Source organism: Thamnophis elegans, chromosome 12, assembly GCF_009769535.1.
Source record: "Thamnophis elegans isolate rThaEle1 chromosome 12, rThaEle1.pri, whole genome shotgun sequence".
In the NCBI taxonomy this organism is placed as follows: Eukaryota; Metazoa; Chordata; class Lepidosauria; order Squamata; family Colubridae; genus Thamnophis; species Thamnophis elegans.
The window spans coordinates 56,574,806-56,594,450 of NC_045552.1; the positions used below are offsets into that span (position 1 = coordinate 56,574,806).

Genomic DNA, 19,645 nt, shown 5'->3' on the forward strand with positions numbered 1-19,645 from the left:
GATTAAAGGAAAGATTGATGCAAATGAAACTCTTGAATTTTTCTTTTTCTTAAAAAGAGGCTTGCGAGAGTAATTGAAAAAGACGCATTCTTTTCTCGCGAGCAGAAATGAATTCGTTTCTCTCTGGACTGCCAGGCGAGATAATCAATCCCTAATTAGTTCCTGTTACCCCAATGCAAACCTCGTTAAAGTTCCTGTCACCTATTCATCTTTCCCCTCTCTTTTTTCTCCTTTTTTTCCCCCCTTTTTCAAAAAGAAAAAAAAACTGGAACCAAAGACAGAGGATAGGGGGGGGGAAATAAAATCACAATTGGGGAAAGAGAAAGTGCCAACATAATTGGGTTTTTTTTCCTCCTCCCCAGCAAAAGCCAAGTTTCTGTTTTTCTTTGGAAATACCATTCACTTCGGGAAATGTCAGAAGGCAGAAGTGGAGGGAAATCAGAGACCGGCTCCCTATTAATGCTCCGTGACCCTTTTGAATTGCTTCTCCTTTGGAGGAAAAAAACAGACACGGGGTATTTCGGAGAGCAGAAAAAAGTCAGTCTCAAAACCAGGCTAAAAGCGCTGGTGCCCCCATGGCCCATGCCCATAATAATGCAGGCCCAGGGGCATCTTCTCCACCAACCTTAGGCATTTCGAAAGGAACAGGACTGTGGAAACGGAGTTTTAGTATTCCAAACAAGACCGAATATTCCTCCCGCAAAAAAAAAGCCATTCGCCAATCCTGAATTCACCCATCAGAGTTAGCCATAGTTGGGGACGCGGGGGGCTCAGTGGCTAAGACGTTGAGCCTGTCGATCAGGAAGGTTGGCAGTTTGGCGGTTCGAATCCCAAGCGCCGTGTAACGGAGTGAGCTCCTGTTCCTTGTCCCAGCTTCTGCCAACCTAGCAGTTCGAAAGCAGGTTAAAAAATGCAAGTAGAAAAATGGGAACCACGTTTGGTGGGGAAGGGAACGGCGTTCCGTGCGACTTCGGCGTTGAGTCATGCCGGCCACATGACCACGGAGACGTCTTCGGATAGAGCTGGCTCTTCGGCTTTGAAACAGAGATGAGCAGCGCCCCCTAGAGTCAGGAACGACTAGCAAGGGGAACCTTTATTTTTATCTAGCCATGGTTGATTGAAGAAAGAATCCTGGGCTACAATCCCTGGTTAGAGCCAAGGTTTCTTCACCTTGAAACTCTGTAGAGAATCTCCTCCCTCCAGTCGTGGTTGTCTGGAAGGAGCTTTTTCAAGAGTCAACTGGACTTCCTTGTTTTTTTCCTTTTGAAGATGTTTCTCATCCAAGAAGCTTCTTCAGCCCTTCCATTCCCCGCCATCCTGTCAGAGCTAAGGAAACTTCTTAGATGCGAAGCGAAACTTCTTGAAAAGGGGAAAAAAACAAGGAAGGTCCATTTGCCACCTGAAAAAGCACCTTTGAGGCTAAAACCTTGACAGTTTGAAGACGTGTGGATTCCAACTCCCAGAATCCCCCAGACAGCAAGTCCCTGCCCGGGGGGGAGGAGGGGGGGCCAAGAGGCCAAATGTTGACCCTGGGACTGTGGGGAGAATGTTGCAACAGCCGTAAATGGGAGGATCGGTCACAAGTCCTTTATTTCATGCCCTTGCAACTATGAATGGTCATTAAAAAAGAGCCGAGGTGGCACAGTGGGTAGAGTGCAGCACTGCAGGCCACTTCAGCTGACTGTTATCTGCAGTTCGGCTGTTCAAATCTCACCGGCTCAGGGTTGACTCAGCCTTCCATCCTTTCCGAGGTGGGTAAAATGAGGACCCGGATTGTTGGGGGCGATATGCTGACTCTGTAAACCGCTTAGAGAGGGCTGAAAGCCCTATGAAGCGGTATATAAGTCTAACTGCTATTGCTAAAGAAGGAAGGAAGGAAGGAAAGAAAGAAAGAAAGAAAGAAAGAAAGAAAGAAAGAAAGAAAGAAAGAAAGAAAGAAAGAAAGAAAGAGCCGAGCCCTATGAAGCGGCACCTCGGTTCACCCACATAACACCTATCCTCCGCGAGCTGCGCTGGCTACCTGTTGATCTCCAGGTGCGCTTCAAGGTGCTACTTGTCACTCATAAAGCCCTTCATGGTAGTGGGTCTGCGTACTTGAGAGACCGCCTTCTGCCAATTACCTCCCTGCGACCCATAAGATCACATAGATTAGGCCTCCTCCGAGTTCCATCTGCCAGTCAGTGCCGACTGGCAACTACAAGGAGGAGAGCCTTCTCAGTAGTAGCTCCGACCCTTTGGAACGATCTCCCCGTGGAGATTCGTACCCTCACCACCGTCCAGGCCTTCCGCACAGCCCTCAAGACCTGGCTAGCCCGTCAGGCCTGGGGACAAAGATAATTGCCCCCACCCGAATGATGAATGAATGTTGCTTATTATTTTACTTTATGTATTGTATGTGTTATTGTTTGTATATCCCTTCCCCTCATTTTTATGTAAGCCGCCCTGAGTCCCCTCAGGGAAAAGGGCGGCCTATAAGTATTAATAAATACTCAAATACTTAAATATAAGTCTAACTGCTATTGCTATTACTGCTATTAAGTGAATGGTCGTAAGTCCAGGACTACCTGGAAACCGTGAAAACCTGACACAACCCTTGTCTGGCTCTCAGAAGCCCAGATTATTAGCCACAATTGTTCTGGCCCAAGGAAAAACTCCAATTTTTAGCCCTTTTTTTAAAAAAAGCCAGCAAGTGCAGGACGAGGGAAGGGATTGTTCCAGAACACGAGCAGTTTTCCCCAAACATGTCACCTCTAAAAACCCGATCCCACAGCAAAGCTGTTAAACAAACAGAAGAGAGTCTGCGCCTAATTGGCAAATAAATAGCCAAAGCTTGCCTATTGATATGTATTTATTTAAATGTATTCCCTCTGTTTGCATGCTTTCTTTCCCCTCAAAACGAGACCCCAGTTAAGGCGGCTAACGTGTTAAAGCAAAGACCAGCAAGGCAGAAATTCAAATGCAAACCACATGCGGCTAAATTAAAGCCCTAACTAACTGCGCAGTTCTATAAAGAGCGAAGGGTTAAAGACCGCCTTAAGCCGTAGTTTAATTTTAACCACAGTTTGGGGAAGGAAACCCAAGGGCTGGGCTCCCATCTCTCCGTGAACCGTGCAGCTTCTCTCTCTCTCTCTCTCTCTCTCTCTCTCTCTCTCTCTCTCTCTCTCTCTCTCTCTCTCTCTCTCTCTCTCTCTCTCTCTCTCACACACACACACACACACACACACACACACACACACACACACACACACACACGGCTGCAGGAAGATTCCCCTTGCAACCCTCAGCCCAAAAACTGAGCAATCCAGGCTGCAGGAATTTATATCGGGATGTTTAAGCCGCGAATCTTGCAATTCCCAGCCCTAAAAATCTTGAGTACCCCTTGCAAAGGAGAGGGGGTCTTCTGGGGGTGGGTGGGAGATTATGGGCCACCCACCATCAGCTCCTGCCGCAGAGAAGGACCAGGACCCTGCTTGATTAAAGGAGGGGCTGATAAGGGTTGAAATGTTTCTGGCCACAGCTCCCCTATCAAAGCACCTCTTGACCTCTCGGGGGAGGGGGGTCTCCAAGAGCCACGGATCTTGTCTCTCTCCTAAGGCTCTCAGGAAAAGCGATTTGGAGTTGAAGACAAAGGAAAAGCCACGTTGGCCGATGTCCATGGATCACATCAAAAATGGACCCAGACGGAGCACCAGAATCCTGGGACATTTGATGAATGCGTTGCCATGAAACCGCCTTCACAAACAGCAAGAGCACTCGGACTTATATACCGCTTCATCATGCTTTCCAGCCCTCTCTAAGCAGCTTACAGAGTCAGCCTATTGCGGCCCAATAATCTGGATTTTATCCACCTCGGAAGGATGGAAGGATGGGTCAACCTTGAGCCTTGTGAGGATCGAACTGCTGGCAGTGGGCAGAGTTAGCCTGCAATAGGGCACGCTAACCACTGTGCCACCACAGCCTTTCCTTCTTCCTTCCTTTCTTCCTTCCTCCCATCCATCCACCCATCTCTCTATTCTCCCTCCCATTTCCTTCCTTCCTCCCATCCATTACATCCATCCATCCATCCATTCATCTCTCTATTCTCCTTCCCATTTCTTTTCTCCTTCCCTCCCATCCATTACATCCATCCATTCTTTTCTCTATTCTCCATTTCCTTCCTTTCTCCCATCCATCTCTCTATTCTCCTTCCCATTTCCTTCCTCCCTCCCATCCATTACATCCATCCATCCATTCTTTTCTCTATTCTCCATTTCCTTCCTTGCTTCCTTCCTTCCTCCCCTCCATCTCTCTATTCTCCTTTCCATTTCCTCCCTCCCATCCATTACATCCATCCACCCTTTTCTCTATTCTCCCTATTTCCTTCCTTCCTCTTTCCCTCCCATCCATCCATCTCTCTATTCTCCTTCCCATTTCCTCCCTCCCTCCCATCCATTACATCCATCCTTTTCTCTATTCTCCCAATTTCCTTCCTTCCTCCCATCCCTCCATCCATCTCTCTATTCTCCTTCCCATTTCCTTCCTCCCTCTCTCCCATCCATTACATCCATTCATCTCTATTCTCCTTATTTCCTTCCTTCCTCCCATCCATCCATCTCTCTAGTCTCCTTCCCATTTCCTCCCTCCCTCCCTCCCATCTGTTACATCCATCCATCCTTTTGTCTATTCTCCCTAGTTTCTTCCTTCCTCCATCCCTCCCTCCCTCCTTCCTTCCATCCTTTTATCCCTTATCTGTATCCCCTTCCCTGACTTGGATTGTGAGCCGCCCTGAGTCCCCTCCAGGGAAAAGGGCGGCATATAAGTGCAACAAATTCAATTCAATCCTTCCTTCCTTCCTTCCGGATAATTTTATTTAAACCGGAGCCTTTTCAGCCAGAGATGCAAAGGTTGATCCTGAAATTTGAAGGCTAAGGGTTGCCTGCTCTCACGGAGCTGCTAAGCCAAAAGCTGCATTTAATTTTGCAAGCAACTTCGAACCGGGAGGAGAAAAGTGAAAGGAAGCGGAGGAAGACTTGGGGGGGGTGGGGGAGCTCATACTTTGCCCCACCAATCTCTTGCAAATCCGGCTGCAAAGGGGTAACAAAATTGCTGCAATAAATTGAGCCACGACAGCCATCGGAGGAAAACCATTTATCATAATCCAGGCTTTAGAAAACATACTTAAAAGTGGGGATTTGCAGTTGGAAACTCTAATCTTACAACCCGTTCCTCTCATCTCCTCCGTTTCAATTTGGTCCTGAATAAAAACTTAATGAATGCCTTCCGACACAGAAAGAAAGAGAGATGCTAGTCTAAAGACGGCAATTTAAAAACCCCGCCCGTCATTTAGAAACAGAACGGCAGGCAAGGAATTTGGAATTTTAATTTGGAAAAACTATCGCGAGCGAAGGCTACGTCCAGATAGGATGGGCCGTAAGCAGCGGTGAAATGCTACAGGTGCGCCTGAACCAGTAGCAAAAACACCTCCCTTGGGTCTCCATCGGATGGATTTCCTTCCGCCACTGCTGGAGACGCTCTCCTTAATCAGAGGGCTTCCTTTCACATCGCCTTCGTTTAATACCAGGGTTCACAACCAGGGGTGCTCGAACCTCCTGGGGGGGTGGGGGGTGAGACGATATTCTCGGGGGGTGGGGGTGCCAAAACTTTGGTTTAGAAGTTTCAAAATGATAGTGCAGATGCATAATTCTATGCATGTAATTAAGGGATGCTCAGTGGCTAAGATGTTGAGCTTGTCGATCAGAAAAGTCGGCAGTTCAGCAGTTCGAATCCCTAGCGCCGTGTAACCGAGTGAGCTCCCGTGACTTGTCCAAGCTTCTGCCAACCTAGCGGTTCGAAAGCACGTAAAAAATGCAAGTGGAAAAATATGGGCCACCTTTGGTGGGAAGGGAACAGCGTTCCGTGCGCCTTCAGCATTGAGTCATGCCAGCCACATGACCACGGAGACGTCTTCGGACAGTGCTGGCTCTTGGGCTTTGAAACGGAGATGAGCACCGCCCCCTAGAGTCAGAAACAACTAGCACATTTGCGCGAGGAGAACCTTTATCTTTATGCATATCATTATTTACTTTTGTAAGGGGTGTGAGAATATATCTGAAGCGTTACTAGGAGTGCAGGATGTAGAAAAGGTTGGGAGCCTTTGATTTAGTAAAAGCAGCTTGGAGTATTTTGAAGAAGTGGACTTGGAAAATGTTCCCAGGGGCATCGGAACCTCAAGTCTTGTTCTTCCTCCCCTCCCTCCAGGAGCTGCTTAATGGAGACAGGGAGATGGGCATGAAAAGCCCCCTAGCCAAAGACACACACACCCCTTGGGGAAATCTGCACACTAAAAGTGCAAAGAGCAAAATGGTTCTAGCATATCGAAGGGGGTGGGGGGGGAATGCAATAAAACTGCAGAAATAAGGGTCTCAAAAGCAGTGCAGAGGAAGGTGGGCGTGGCTTCCCCACCCCTCATTCCATGCCCCCTCCTCTCCGGCAGGCAGAGACTACCCAGGCCCCTCTGGGCGATCCCTGCTCCCCTTCCCTTCTGGCATTCCAGGCATCCCTCAACAGCTTTGATTAGAGAGCCAGACGGAAGGTCAGCTGCCAATCCCTAGGCGGCTCCTGGCGCGCCTGCCAGCCGACCTCCAAGATATCTCTTCCAGGCTCCACCTTAGATAAACATGCGCACACACAAAGAGAGAGACACACACACACACACAAACACACCCTGCCCAGCCTGAGGGCCTGTGTGTTTTCACACAGGGGGCTGGCCCAAGGCTCCCTTTGCAAAAATGGGGGGGGGGAGACTCGGGCTGGCTCATCCCTGGGGGTGGGCTAGGGGGCGCTTGGCTGGACATGCAGGGTTCCACCACAAAACCGCGCCCGACTAAACCACATCGCTGACGTCATCAACAGGGCGACAACAGCGCAGAGACAGAAGCACGCTGTAAACCCTAAACCTAAAATTAACCCCTAAACCTAAACCTAACCCACCTAAACCTAATCCTAAACCTAACCCTAACCCTAACCCTTAACCTAACCCTAAACCTAACCCTAACCCTTAACCTAACCCTAAACCTAACCCTAAACCTAACCCTTACCTTAAGTTGAATCGGCTTGCTTTCAAAGCGCTATTTAAAGCGCCCTTCTTTCTCCGCGCTCACTGTTGTCGCCCTGTTGATGATGTCAGCAACGCGGTTTAATCGGGCGCGGCTTAGTCGAGCGCGGTTTTGATGGGTCACGGACATGCAGAGTCTCCCTGGGAAGCTTCAGCAGGCAAGGGAACAAATGGCCCATCTGTTGCTGCAGGAAGGTCGCCAGGAAAATGAAGAGGCACCAGAAAAGGACATCGGGACCTTTAGAATCAGAAGAGTGCCAGAAGGGACCTTGGAGGTCCTCTAGTTCAACCCCCAGCTCAAGCAGGAGACCTTAGACCATGTCAGACAAGTGGCCGCCCTTAAAAAACCTCCAAGTCTGTGAATCACCTGCAACCAACAGGAAAAAAAGGGCAGTAAAAGTGGGCAGTTATACGATGACTCACTTTATAACCATTTTGACTCATGATCGTAATTCTGGACGCCATTATCGTCGTAAGTTGAGGACTACCTGTAGCTGTTGCCCCATGATCAAGGGCATGGGAGGCAGGGCGGGAACTGATTGAACGGACTCATTTAAGAGTGGAAATGCATGGAAAGGGATGGGAGAGATTCAACTTGGAAATAAGGAGGAATTTTCTGACAGCGATGGAAGAGGAGTTGCCTTCGGAGGTTGTGGAAGCTTCATCCCTGGAAGCTTTCAAGAAGAGACTGGACTGCCATTGGTCAGAAAGGGTGTAGGATCTCCTGCTTGGGCCAAGGGGTTGGACTAGATGACCTACAAGGTCCCTTCCAACTCTGTTACAGCAATAGCAATAGCAGTTAGACTTATATACCGCTTCATAGGGCTTTCAGCCCTCTCTAAGAGTCAGCATATCGCCCCCACAGTCTGGGTCCTCATTTCACCCACCTCGGAAGGATGGAAGGCTGAGTCAACCCTGAGCCGGTGAGATTTGAACCGCCGAACTGCAGAACTGCAGTCAGCTGAAGTGGCCTGCAGTACTGCACCCTAACCACTGCGCCACTTCGGCTGTTATTCTGTCCTGTTCTGGTGTCCAGCTGTTCCACTGGTTAATCGTCTTCGCCGTTAGGAAGTTTCTCCTTAATTCGCAGCGTCGTCCAGGAAAGAGAAGCCGGAAGAATGAGGAGTGCCCATATTTCTTGGAGACTTTGAGCGTCAGACATAAAGAGGGAGGCTGGGTTTTACACACTGGGGGGCCCTTCCAAGCACCCTCTTCAAGCCCCACCAAGCTTACGAGCTTGGTGTGGATTTGTTCCTTGTTGCTGAAGCCAATTTTCGAGGCCCTTTTCTTCGGAGCAGAGATTAATAGGACTCCTCCGGAGGACCTGGCACCATTACAGATGGCTGGCTGGAGCTTCCATCATTGGCAGGTGTCAGTAGGGTGAATAACGGCCCGAGTTTCGTCAGCAAGGACATGGAATGAGTGTGTATTGACAGCTTAATGGCTCAGGAAAAACTAATATCTCTCTCTCTCTCTCTCCCTCTCTCCCTCTCTCTCTCTCTCTCTCTTTCTCTCTCTCTCTCTTTCTCTCTGAAAACAGAAAGCAGGGGCTTTGAAAGCCAAGCCCATCACAGCAGCGTGTGTGTGTGTGTGTGTGTCTGTGTGTGTGTGTGTTTGTTTTATACCAATCCGTCTTGTCCTTGACTTGGTCGCCTTGCTATGCTTCCTTTCTGTTTACCAACTGTTTCTTCTTCTGCGTTTCTAAATACGCAGGCACAGACAGAAGATAATTTATTTCTTCCTTTAATCCCTTTCAGCCCACAGAGCAAACATAGGGTTGGTGGAGGTGGCAGGGAAGGGAGAGCACACCAGCGGAGGAGGGGGCAGCCGAGAGAAAGGGTGGCAAGACCGCCTTTGGAAGGTAAGGCTCTCTACATGGGGCTACCCTTGAAAAGCGTTCGGAGACTGCAGTTAGTCCAGAATGCGGCCGCGCGAGCGATATTGGGTGCACCGAGGTACACCCACGTTACACCTATCCTCCGCGAGCTGCACTGGCTACCAATTGGTCTCCGGATGCAATTCAAGGTGTTGGTCATTACCTTTAAAGCCCTACATGGCTTAGGGCCAGCGTATCTGCGAGACCGCCTACTGCCACATACCTCCCAACGGCCGATAAGATCCCACAGATTGGGTTTCCTTCGGATGCCGTCAGCCGGACAGTGTCGGCTGGCGGCTCCCCGGAGGAGGGCCTTCTCTGTGGCTGCTCCGACCCTTTGAAATCAGCTACCCACAGAGGTCCAGACCATACCCACTCTCATGGCCTTCAGGAAGGCTGTTAACACCTGGCTGTTCCGGCAGGCCTGGGGCTGTTGACCTTGTTGAAAGGTCCAGCCCCGACTAGAACGAATCTGTGCTGTGAATTTTAAATTCACAGAGCAGAGGTGGCGCAGTGGTTAGGGTGTAGTACTGCAGGCCACTTCAGCTGACTGCTATCTGCAGTTCAGTGGTTCTAATCTCACCGGCTCAAGGTTAACTCAGCCTTCCATCCTTCCGAGGTGGGTGAAATGAGGACCCGGATTGTTGTTGGGGGCAATATGCTGACCCTGTAAACCGCTTAGAGAGGGCTGAAATCCCTATGAAGCGGTATATAAGTCTAACTGCTAACTGCTAATTATTTTTTATTTTTATTTTTTTCCTTTTCCTTTTTCCTTTCGCTTTGTAAGCTGCCCAGAGTCCTGCGGGATTGGGCGGCCTATAAATTTAATAAATAATAATAAAATAAAAAAGGCGAAGTTTGCAGCTGCCTGGCGAAATCACTTTGGCGTTGTTGTTTTTTATAGCGTTTCCCCCCCCCCCCCCCCGAGCACTCGGAATGTATTCAGACTTAAAACTGCCGAAGATAATTCTTGCCTTGAGAAGTAATTACAGAAAACAGGAGGTTGCTGCTGCTGAAGTAGTAAATACATTGCAGGAAGATGCCATTTGACTGCATGGGAATTGCCCGACTCTCTTTAAGCTATCCTCAAACAGATGGCACTTCAGCCGCCCCGTTTCTTCCCCCTAATCTCTCCAAACCAGTCTGCGGCCCACCTGAAGTCATCTCTGCTTCCATTCTCACAACACAGCCATTCAGGGTTCCTTCCAGCCAACCGAGGAGAGAGAGAGCAAAAAAACAACTTTCCGTTTGCATCTGGCCTTAAAATATTGTTAGTCTTGGAGTAACAAATCCTTCCACCCTCCTGTTACACAGAACACGGGAAAGAAAGCTATAGGTTTTTTTGCCTCTCTCCTCCCCAATTCTGTTTGTTTATTGGCTTACACTGCATGCGTTTGTCTCACTGTAAACAGAAAACGGAGAGAGGGAGAGCAGCTAAGCCACCTTTCCACCGAAAAGACCTGTGAAAAAAAAAGGAATCAGCTAGCAGGGAGGAAGAGGAGGAGAAGGGAGAAGCGAGGAGAGGGAGGGAAGGAGGAAGAAAGAGGAGGAAGTGAAGGTCGAGGAATTAACCAGCTCAGAAACCACTATAGATTTATGCATCTTGACACAGCATATCATACAAACCTAACCAATTCCAATTTATAGATGAAAAGGGTTTAAGCAGATTAAGGCACAAAGCGGTGTATCAACAGAGACGATCTTGCTATTCCCTTTTTATTTCCTTTATTTTAGAACAGTGTTTCTCACCCTTAGCAACTTGAAGATGTCCGGACTTCAACTCCCAGAATTCTGGGAGTTGAAGTCCGGATATCTTTAAGTTGCCAAGGTTGAGAAACACTGTTTTAGAATCTAGGCATTCCCCCCCCCCCCCCCGTAATGTGAAAGTTCTTTTGACAGCTGCCTGCATTTAAATACAGAAACACACACACACACCCAGCCCTAAAAGGAAACTTCTGAGATAGGAAGGCTGACCCTTTCTTTATCCTGCAAATTTCAAGCCCCTTTCCAAGAAAAAAAAAACCTCAATACAATTCATATGTTTCATTTGTCGTAACAAAATAAATAATTCAGCCCAGATGAAGACAGGTGCTTTGCTTAAGGGCAACCAAAGAGATTCAAGATAAATTGATAAAAAGTGTGCGGGGGTCAGAATTGGCCACATTTAACCGAGGTGCCGAGGTGGCGCAGCCGAGGTGGCGCAATGGTTAGAGTGCAGCACTGCAGGCTACTTCAGCTGACTGCAGTTCTGCAGTTCGGCTGTTCAAATCTCACCGGCTCAAGGTTAACTCAGCCTTCCACCCTTCCGAGGTGGGTAAAATGAGGACCCGGATTGTTGTTGGGGGCAATATGCTGACTCTGTAAACTGCTTAGAGAGGGCTGAAAGCCCTATGAAGCGGTAGATAAGTCTAACTGCTATTGCTATTGCTATCTTCAAGGCGCCAAGGAAACACCCCTGTTAAGGCACGAAATGCTCCTAGGAAGATGGTGATGATGACACATGATATGGAGATCCACCACCATCCTGGAAGCATTTCAAGCAGGTCTTCCGTTAAGCCGGGTTCTCAGCCTTGACAGCTTGAAGATGGGTGGACTTCAGCTTCCAGAATTCCCCACCCATCTTCAAGTTGGGTGGTGTCAATTCTGAAGCTAGCCTGACTGAGGCCATCTTGGAGGCTTCAGTGTGGCCACAATGGGAGAGGGGAATAGAGATAGCTGGGGTTTTGTAGCCGAAACAAAATAGTTTCCCTTGAGAACCAAGGACATTCCCACAGGTGGCTGAAGAGATGTCAGAATTCCAAGTAATACATCTATAGCAAACAGAACTATGAGGTAAGCAGTTTCCTGAAACAAGTTTATTGGATATATCATATTGGCACAGACTGGTGAAAACCGACTCTAAAGAATTCCCACGATTTTCACCTAAGTAGGCGGTTTCCCCCCTTTCTCAAAACAGTCACATGGTCCAATCAAGATGCTGTCTGGTTGCTTGGAAACTCCTCCTCTCTTCAGCCACCTGTGGGAATGTCCTTGGTTCTCAAGGGAAACTATTTTGTTTCGGCCACAAAACCCCAGCTATCTCTATTCCCCTCTCCCATTGTGGCCACACTGAAGCCTCCACAATGGCCTCAGTCAGGCTAGCTTCAGAATTGACACCACCCAACTTGAGGATGGGTGGGGAATTCTGGAAGCTGAAGTCCACCCATCTTCAAGCTGTCAAGGCTGAGAACCCGGCTTAACGGAAGAAGCTCCCGACCTGTCACCTCGGAGATAAAACAGATGGAAGATCAAGGCACTCCACCAACTCTTCCTCGGTGGGTGGGTGGGGTGGGGACCTTGGCCCAATCATCACCACCTCTGTGTCATCTCAACTGGCAGCTGTTTTTGCTGCACCACGAAATCGGAAAGGTCTTCGCTCGCCTGCTGAAAAACAGCTCTTGTCAGCCTGGCTACTTCCCCCTCCTCCCTTCTTGCATTAGATGCCACGTATGGAAATGTCACTGAGCCCATTCGTAAGACATGCACGCATGCTGCGCCGGCCCTTTCACAACTCATTCCAGGACGTTTCCATCAGCCCCACGCAGGGGCTGCTCGAGTGACAGGGCCAACTCCGACCGATGCTCTCCTGCGCTAAATTGAATTTTCTTCCTGCTGAAGCCGCAGCAAACCTCTTTTTGTTTTTCCTGATGAGGAGCGGGGGAGAGTCGCTTGGCATTTAGCGAGATGCCGTCCAGGCGTGTCCATTACTGTGTTCACTTAGCAAACTTTATTAGATTATTATATTTTTTTTCAGGCCCCGTGGCATTTCCATGATTGCAGCCGCAAAACACCACAAAATAAGAGCTGGGGAGGAGTTGGGTTTGGTTCTCCATCTGCTACCGAGGACTTTCCCCCCCCCTTATATTTATATACAAAAACGTGCCGTTATTTTGGAAGTGGTCAGGTCAATTCTGAACCCACCATCCATATTTAACCGGGTTACAATAGCCCTGAAATGCACCGGGGAAACGTGCCCAAAACCAGCTTCTGGACGGATTGTTAACCATAAAAGTCAAGTGTGTTTCTGTATCATATCGTGGCCTGAACTGCCTGCTTTTGATTCACCCCGGATCTCTAGCCCGTAAATCACAGCTAAGCCCTGCGCCTAAAGCAGCCGCCCACAAACCGTGATTAAGACACAGTTCAACGCAATGCACAAATGTTTCCACCCTGGGAGTTCAGCCGCGTTCCCTGACACTCAAGGAGGGAAGTGGGAGACGCTAACGGGATACCGTTTGCAAAGCAACCAGCGAACCTCACTCCGCTTTGATCTGTAATGATACGTAAGACACTGGGGGGGGGGGGTTGCGGCTATTTTTACTACCGGTTTGCAACCCGCACACGTCAGCCGGACGCTTTGCATGCACTTTTCAATGTAAATTGTTCTTCGTGCATGCACAGAACAATTTACAGCGAACGGCGCACGCGCAGTCACTAAAATCCAAAATGTTGGTGGCCCACTGGCAGCGGGGGGACCGGTTTGGGGGGGGGGGAAGGTGGCGGGCCTGGGTTGCTGATGGTTCCTGGACCCAGCCTGAATTCCACTACCAGTTCAGCCGAACTGGGAACAATCTACCTCTGGTAAGACAGGAGGAAGATCTGCAGGCTAGGCTGCGGTTAGAGAAGAGACAGCTGAACTCCCGGAAGAAAAATCGGTGTGGCAAACATCAGAAGAGACCCTCCCTAGTTTCTTGAGTGGTGAAGACAAGGGGAGGGGGGAAGAGAAGTGCCTTCACACTTGCAAGACTGAGGTCAGCTTATGAGGCAGCTGTCAGATGCTGCTTCATTTAATAATCTTCATTTAATAATAACCTTTTGACCATTTCGCCTCCCATCTCCATGGGGTAGAGAAGGCCTGTCTGTCGGAGGGGATGTTATAGTGTACAGGCAGCATTGAACCCCTGGTTGTCCAGCCTTTTGACTTACCTGGTGTCAGGTGCGACTTCATTTAATAATCAGGAAAGAAACCACTCAACTCCATTTGTTTGAAATGAAGTGAACTTTTACTAATTAGAAACGAATAGTAGCGAAGCAAAGCTGAATCTGGTTAATTGGGTGCGAAAGCCAAGAATATCATGTATAGGTCAATCCCCTCCCCTTGGCATCCCAGTCCATAGTCCAATTATAATTCACCCAACTGTCAGGTGGGAGATATCTTTAAAAAAACATCACCAGGGTGGAATGCTGGACATTTAACCTTGGCGGGAAACTCCCTTCCTCCACATGCGCAGTAAGATGGTCAGGACAGCGTCTAGAATATTCCTCCAGCACATAATGATTCCCCTCCCAAATACCATGCCCCCCTACCCATTTTAATGGCAGCCAAAGCAGCAGCAAGGCAGAGGCTGACAGCAGCTCAGACAAGAAACACACTCGGAGGCACCAGCCATAATTTTATTGTAAAGTTAATTAAAGGAACCTTGCGAATTTTGAAGACACGCCTTCCCCCCCTCGGAGACTTTAGCTGCCATTCCTTCTGCAGGCTCCACTATCTCTTGTCTGACCATTGCCTAATCTGCGTCTCTTCCTCCTGTCTCCCAAGTCATTCCCACGTTGTCCCACCCAGCAACACAACCAATGGACACCCACCCACCCTGCCGACCTCCGAGCTCCCCCCCCCCCCGGGGCATGAAGCCTCTCTGCACACCCACCTTGGAAAATGGCCGCGTTCTGCATGATGAGGAATTTCAAATCCATGCTGGCTGTCTGGAGAATCTGCTCCATGTTGGAGCGAGCCAATCCTTGGTATCGCTCCTCCATCTTGCGGGAGCAACAGGTGAGAGCTTTGGGGATGCATATTTGCAAATCTGACCCTGTAAAGACAGAGACCAGGGAGGGGGGTTAGCATGTACTTTTGGGACAGGGGGAATTCTCTTTCTATCTGGCAACACTTTCGTGGGAGAGTGAGAGAGCTGAAACTTCTTGTTCTGACCGAGGCTTCCCAAGAGCCTGAAGCAAACTCCTAGTCCTGACAAGAACCCCTTTTATTAATTTGCTGTGAATTCCTCCCATTCACATCCAGAAAAGGGAGGATTTACAGTCACAGACTTTATCTGGCTTGGAGAGCTGCCAGGCTGATATCTGCAAAACTTGGCAAAGAATCTCGGAGAGTCACGAACCAATGAAGCGAACTAATTGTCTCCTGCAAACTCCACTCCCCTTTCGCTCCTCTTTTATTCCCTCTGGGAGGGGCCATTCACCGTCCACCTGTGGCTTCACTCCCAAGTCGACCTCTGCTCTTTAGCTGTTCCCTTCATCAGGCAACTCTGCTCATGCGCACACTGGGAACAGGCTCCAGCTGTTCTTCTGCCTCACTGATGTCTGACTCTGAAGTCAGCTGATAACTGGCATACGACCCTGGCCCCCTCTCTGCCTCTGACCCAGAGCCCTCATCAGAGTCTTCCCCAGACTCCAGGACTGGCCCAGGTTCCTCCCCAACCTCCTCACTGTCCAAATCTGCTGCCAGCTCTGTTGGCTGCAACACTTCTAGCAAGAGTAAAGTTACAGAGTCTTGCTCCAGGTCACCTCAAATCTCCAGAAGTTGTCCTGCTCCACCTTGCCCAGCAGCTTCAGACAAGATTCCTTTTGAATTGCTCCAGGCAGGGTAATCTATTGCTAGCGCTGGGCCAAGAGAAGGAAAAGGCTGGAGGCACCAGGAAGCCAGCCAAAATACACCTCCTTTTCCCTCTTCAGTGTTTTATCCAATTCAGAAAACTCTCCAGAGAGAACTCAAGCGCCAAGGTAATCCCTTTGTTTAATGGTCCTTCTTAAAATTGCTCTGTCTTCCTGTTGGAAGGAAGACATTTGGGAGAAGGGAGGGCGGCTGCGGAACATGATCCTGAATCCCCCGGACTCATTCATCCCAGAACTTCTCAGATAACCCAGGGCCAAGAAACAGAGGGAGAAGGGGGAGAGGAAGGGAGGAAGGAAAGAAGGAAGGAAAGGAAGGGAGTGGGGAGGAAGGGAAGAAGGAAGGAGAGAAAGGAAGGGAATGAAGGGTGGGAGGGAGAAAGGAAGGGATGAAGGAAGGACGTAGGAGGGAGAATAGAGAAAAGGATGAATGGAAGGATGGATAAATGTGAAGGAGGGAGGGAGAAAGGAAGGAAATGGGGGAGAATAGAGAAAAGGATGAATGGAAGGATGGATAGATGGATGGATGGGAGGGAGGAAGAAAGGAAATAGGAGAGAAAGGATGGATGGATGGATGGATGGATGGATGGATGGATGGGAGGGAGGAAGGAAGGAAATAGGAGAGAAAATAGAGAAAGGATGGATGGATGGATGGATGGATGGATGGATGGATGGATGGGAGAGAGAAAGGGGGGAAGGAAGGGCTGTGGTGGCACAGTGGTTAGAGTGCAGTATTGTAGGTTAGATGGATAGGTGGATGGATGGATGGATGGATGGATGGGAGGGAGAGAGGGAGGAAGGGAGGAAGGAAGGGAGGAAAGAAAGAAAGAAAGAAAGAAAGAAAGAAATAAGAGGGAGAATAGAGAAAGGATGGATGGGAGGGAGGGAGGGAGAGAGGGAAGAAGGAAGGAAGGAAATAGGAGGGACAATAGAGAAAAGATGGATAGATGGATGGATGGATCAATGGAAGGATCAATGGAAGGAAGGAAGGATGTTTTTTATGGTGATTGTTAAGTGAATCACCACAGTTGCTAAGCTTAATGATTTTAAAACTGAGAAAGAGAGAAAGCTGAACACAATCGCCATCTCTGTTCCCCGCAGGGTAGTTGAGAACCAGATCAAGGAGAGAGCCAACGGCCTTCAGGCAGATCCCAACCCCCCAAGAATCTTCTGCTGAACCATCCCCAGGACCCAAAGGAGGGGGGGCGGGGGAGGTGGGGGCGGCGGAGGAGGCGGAGGAGGAGGAGGAGGATGATGATGATGATGATTCTTGGCCGGCTCTGGATAAGCCAACATGAGACCAAAGAGGCAGCCGAGGCAGCGTCTCCCAATATCCATCCATAAAAGCCGAGCAATTTCTAATTTGCAAGGGTCTACAGCTCCCATTCTATTTTAATTACGTACATAAATACATAAACAGACTTCCCGAAGCTGCGAGGGGAAAAAAGAAGAGGAAGGAAGGGAAGGAGGAGGGGAGAAGGACTTGCAAAAACCGCACTTCGGAAACGTTGTTAAAATTAATCCCACGGCCAAGAATAGGAACCGCAAACCGTCGCTTAGAGGAAAGCAGCCGCCTGGAGCAGGTTCCCACCGTTTCGAGAGTTCCAGAGCAAGCAGCATTTTATTTTATTTCATTTTTTCCGCTATCAAGAGAGCAACTTACGGTCTTGAAATAATTGCGAGCCGAAAACTCAATTACCCAGCAAAACCAGAAGACCCGAAAACTGCTGAGCAAAAGGAGGAGAGAGGCGGCAGGAAGAGCATCGCTTGTGCTAACTTCAGAAGGAGCCACGGGTGCGCAGAGGCCCCCTGAGCGCTCCAGGTTGGCTTTGCGTTCCTCCCACCTGCACCAAACCGATCCAAGGATCCTTACTTCATGGCACCGATATGGTGTAGGGTTTCCTGCTTGAACAGGGGGTTGGACTAGAAGACTCTTCTGACTGAGGCTTCCCAAGAGCCTGAAGCAACTCCTGGTCCTGATAAAAAACCCTTTTATTAATTGACTGTGAATTCTGCTCATTCCCATCCAGCAAAGTCTTTCAAAGGAGGATTTACAGTCACAGACCTTATCCTGCTTGGAGAGCTGCCAGGTCGATATTTGCAAAACTTGGCCAGGAGTCTCGGAAAGTCACGGACCAATGAAGCGAACTAATTGTCTCCTGCAAACTCCACTCCCCTTTCGCTCCTCTTTTATTCCCTCTGGGAGGGGCCATTCATCGTCCACCTGTGGCCTTACTCCCAAGTCGACCCCTGTTCTTTAGCTGTTCCCTTCGTCTGGCAATCATTATTGATGATTGTTAATTTTAATCGATTTTTTTTTAAAAAATGTTATTGTTAATTTTAATTGGGTTTGTTTTGAATATTCTATTTAATTTTTTTTAACTTTTGTAATATGTTTTTTTTTAATGTTGTATGCTGCCCTGAGTCCTTGGGAGAAGGGCGGCATATAAATCCAATAAACCAAACCAAATCAAACTCTGTGCATGCGCTCACTGGGAACAGGCTCCTGCTGTTCTTCTGCCTCACTGATGTCTGACTCTGAAGGCAGCTGAGAACTGGCATACGTCCCTGGCCCCCTCTCTGTCTCCAACACAGAGCCCTCCTCAGAGCCTTCCCCAGACTCCAGGACTGGCCCATGTTCCTCTCCAACCTCCTCACTCTCCGAATCTGCTGCCAACTGTATGAGACACTGCATTTTTCTTGGTGAGATGTTTCAAATGGTTTGCCCTGATCGCTTCCACCCAAGGTCCGAGAGAGAAACATTGGCCAAGGTCCTTCCGTTTACTTTTTTTTTTTTTTTACGCGCTCTTATTTTTTTATTTTTCTTTAAAAAAAAAAAAACACAAATATGTCATCATTTGTCAATCATTAAGACATTAAAGTACAATTTTTTTTTTGTTGTGTGTATCCCTCCCTCCCTCCACCCCCCCACCCCCCCTCCTCCTTCCCCCCCCCCCCGACTTCCCAGAACCCGTACACGGTATGGATTTTTAACTAACACAGTCTAAAATCTATTGAGAAAAAAGAAATAAAGAAATTAATGACATTCTAGATTGACCTTAGCTTCTTCTTACTGAACTGACTTTTAACAGTTTAAATCATTTCTGATCTTAAGCATAGGCTAACTGGAATTTCTTAGTCCCGTATTTATTTTGTATATAGTCAATCCATTTTTTCCAGTCTCGTTTATATCTCTCATTTGAATGATCTTTGAGATATGCCGATATTTTAGCCATTTCAGCTAAGTTTGTTACTTTCAATGTCCATTCTTGGATTGTAGGCAAGTCTTCCTTCTTCCAATATTGCGCCACCAACAGTCTTGCTGCAGTTATCAGGTGCAGAGTCAAGTTGGTCTCTACCACTGTAAAATCAGTACATATACCTAGTAAAAATAACTGAGGACTAAACTTTATCCTTCTTTTAAAAACATTTTGCATGACCCACCATATTTTTATCCAAAATGCCTTAACCTTTTGGCAGGTCCACCATATATGATAATATGTAGCATCGAGAGAACCACACCTCCAACATTTAGGCTGTACATTCGGATACATAGAAGCCAACTTTTTAGGATCTAAATGCCATCTATAGAACATCTTGTAAAAATTTTCTCTCAGATTTTGAGCTTGTGTAAATTTCACATTTCTTACCCAGATTCTTTCCCATGTATCCAACATTATTGGTTCCTCAATATTTTGAGCCCATTTTATCATACAATCTTTAACTAATTCTGTTTCCGAATCCATCTGTATTAATACATTATATATCCTCTTTATATGCATTAAGCTTTGATCTCTTATTTGTTTAAACAGATTATCCTCAACTTGAATAAAACCAATTTTTTGATCTATTTTCCACCTCGCCTGTAATTGCCCATACTGGAACCATGTTTGAACTACCTTCTCCTCTTTTAATACCTCTAAACATTTTAATTGTAATACCCCCCTTTCCGAGGTAAGAAGCTGTCTGTAAGTAATTCTGTCCTGTCTTTGTGCTGTATTCATATT

The 19,645-nt window shown here is 48.0% G+C and overlaps 1 protein-coding gene across 1 annotated transcript in view; it reads right to left on the minus strand.

Annotated features, from left to right (window-relative positions):
- The window catches only part of GPC3 (glypican 3), a 58,964-nt gene that overhangs the window by 28,237 nt on the left and 11,082 nt on the right, over positions 1-19,645 (minus strand). Inside the window, exon 2 of the mRNA XM_032228556.1 lies at positions 14,660-14,821. Coding sequence (XP_032084447.1) covers positions 14,660-14,821 — 162 coding nt within the window. The remainder of the gene's footprint in view (positions 1-14,659; positions 14,822-19,645) is intronic.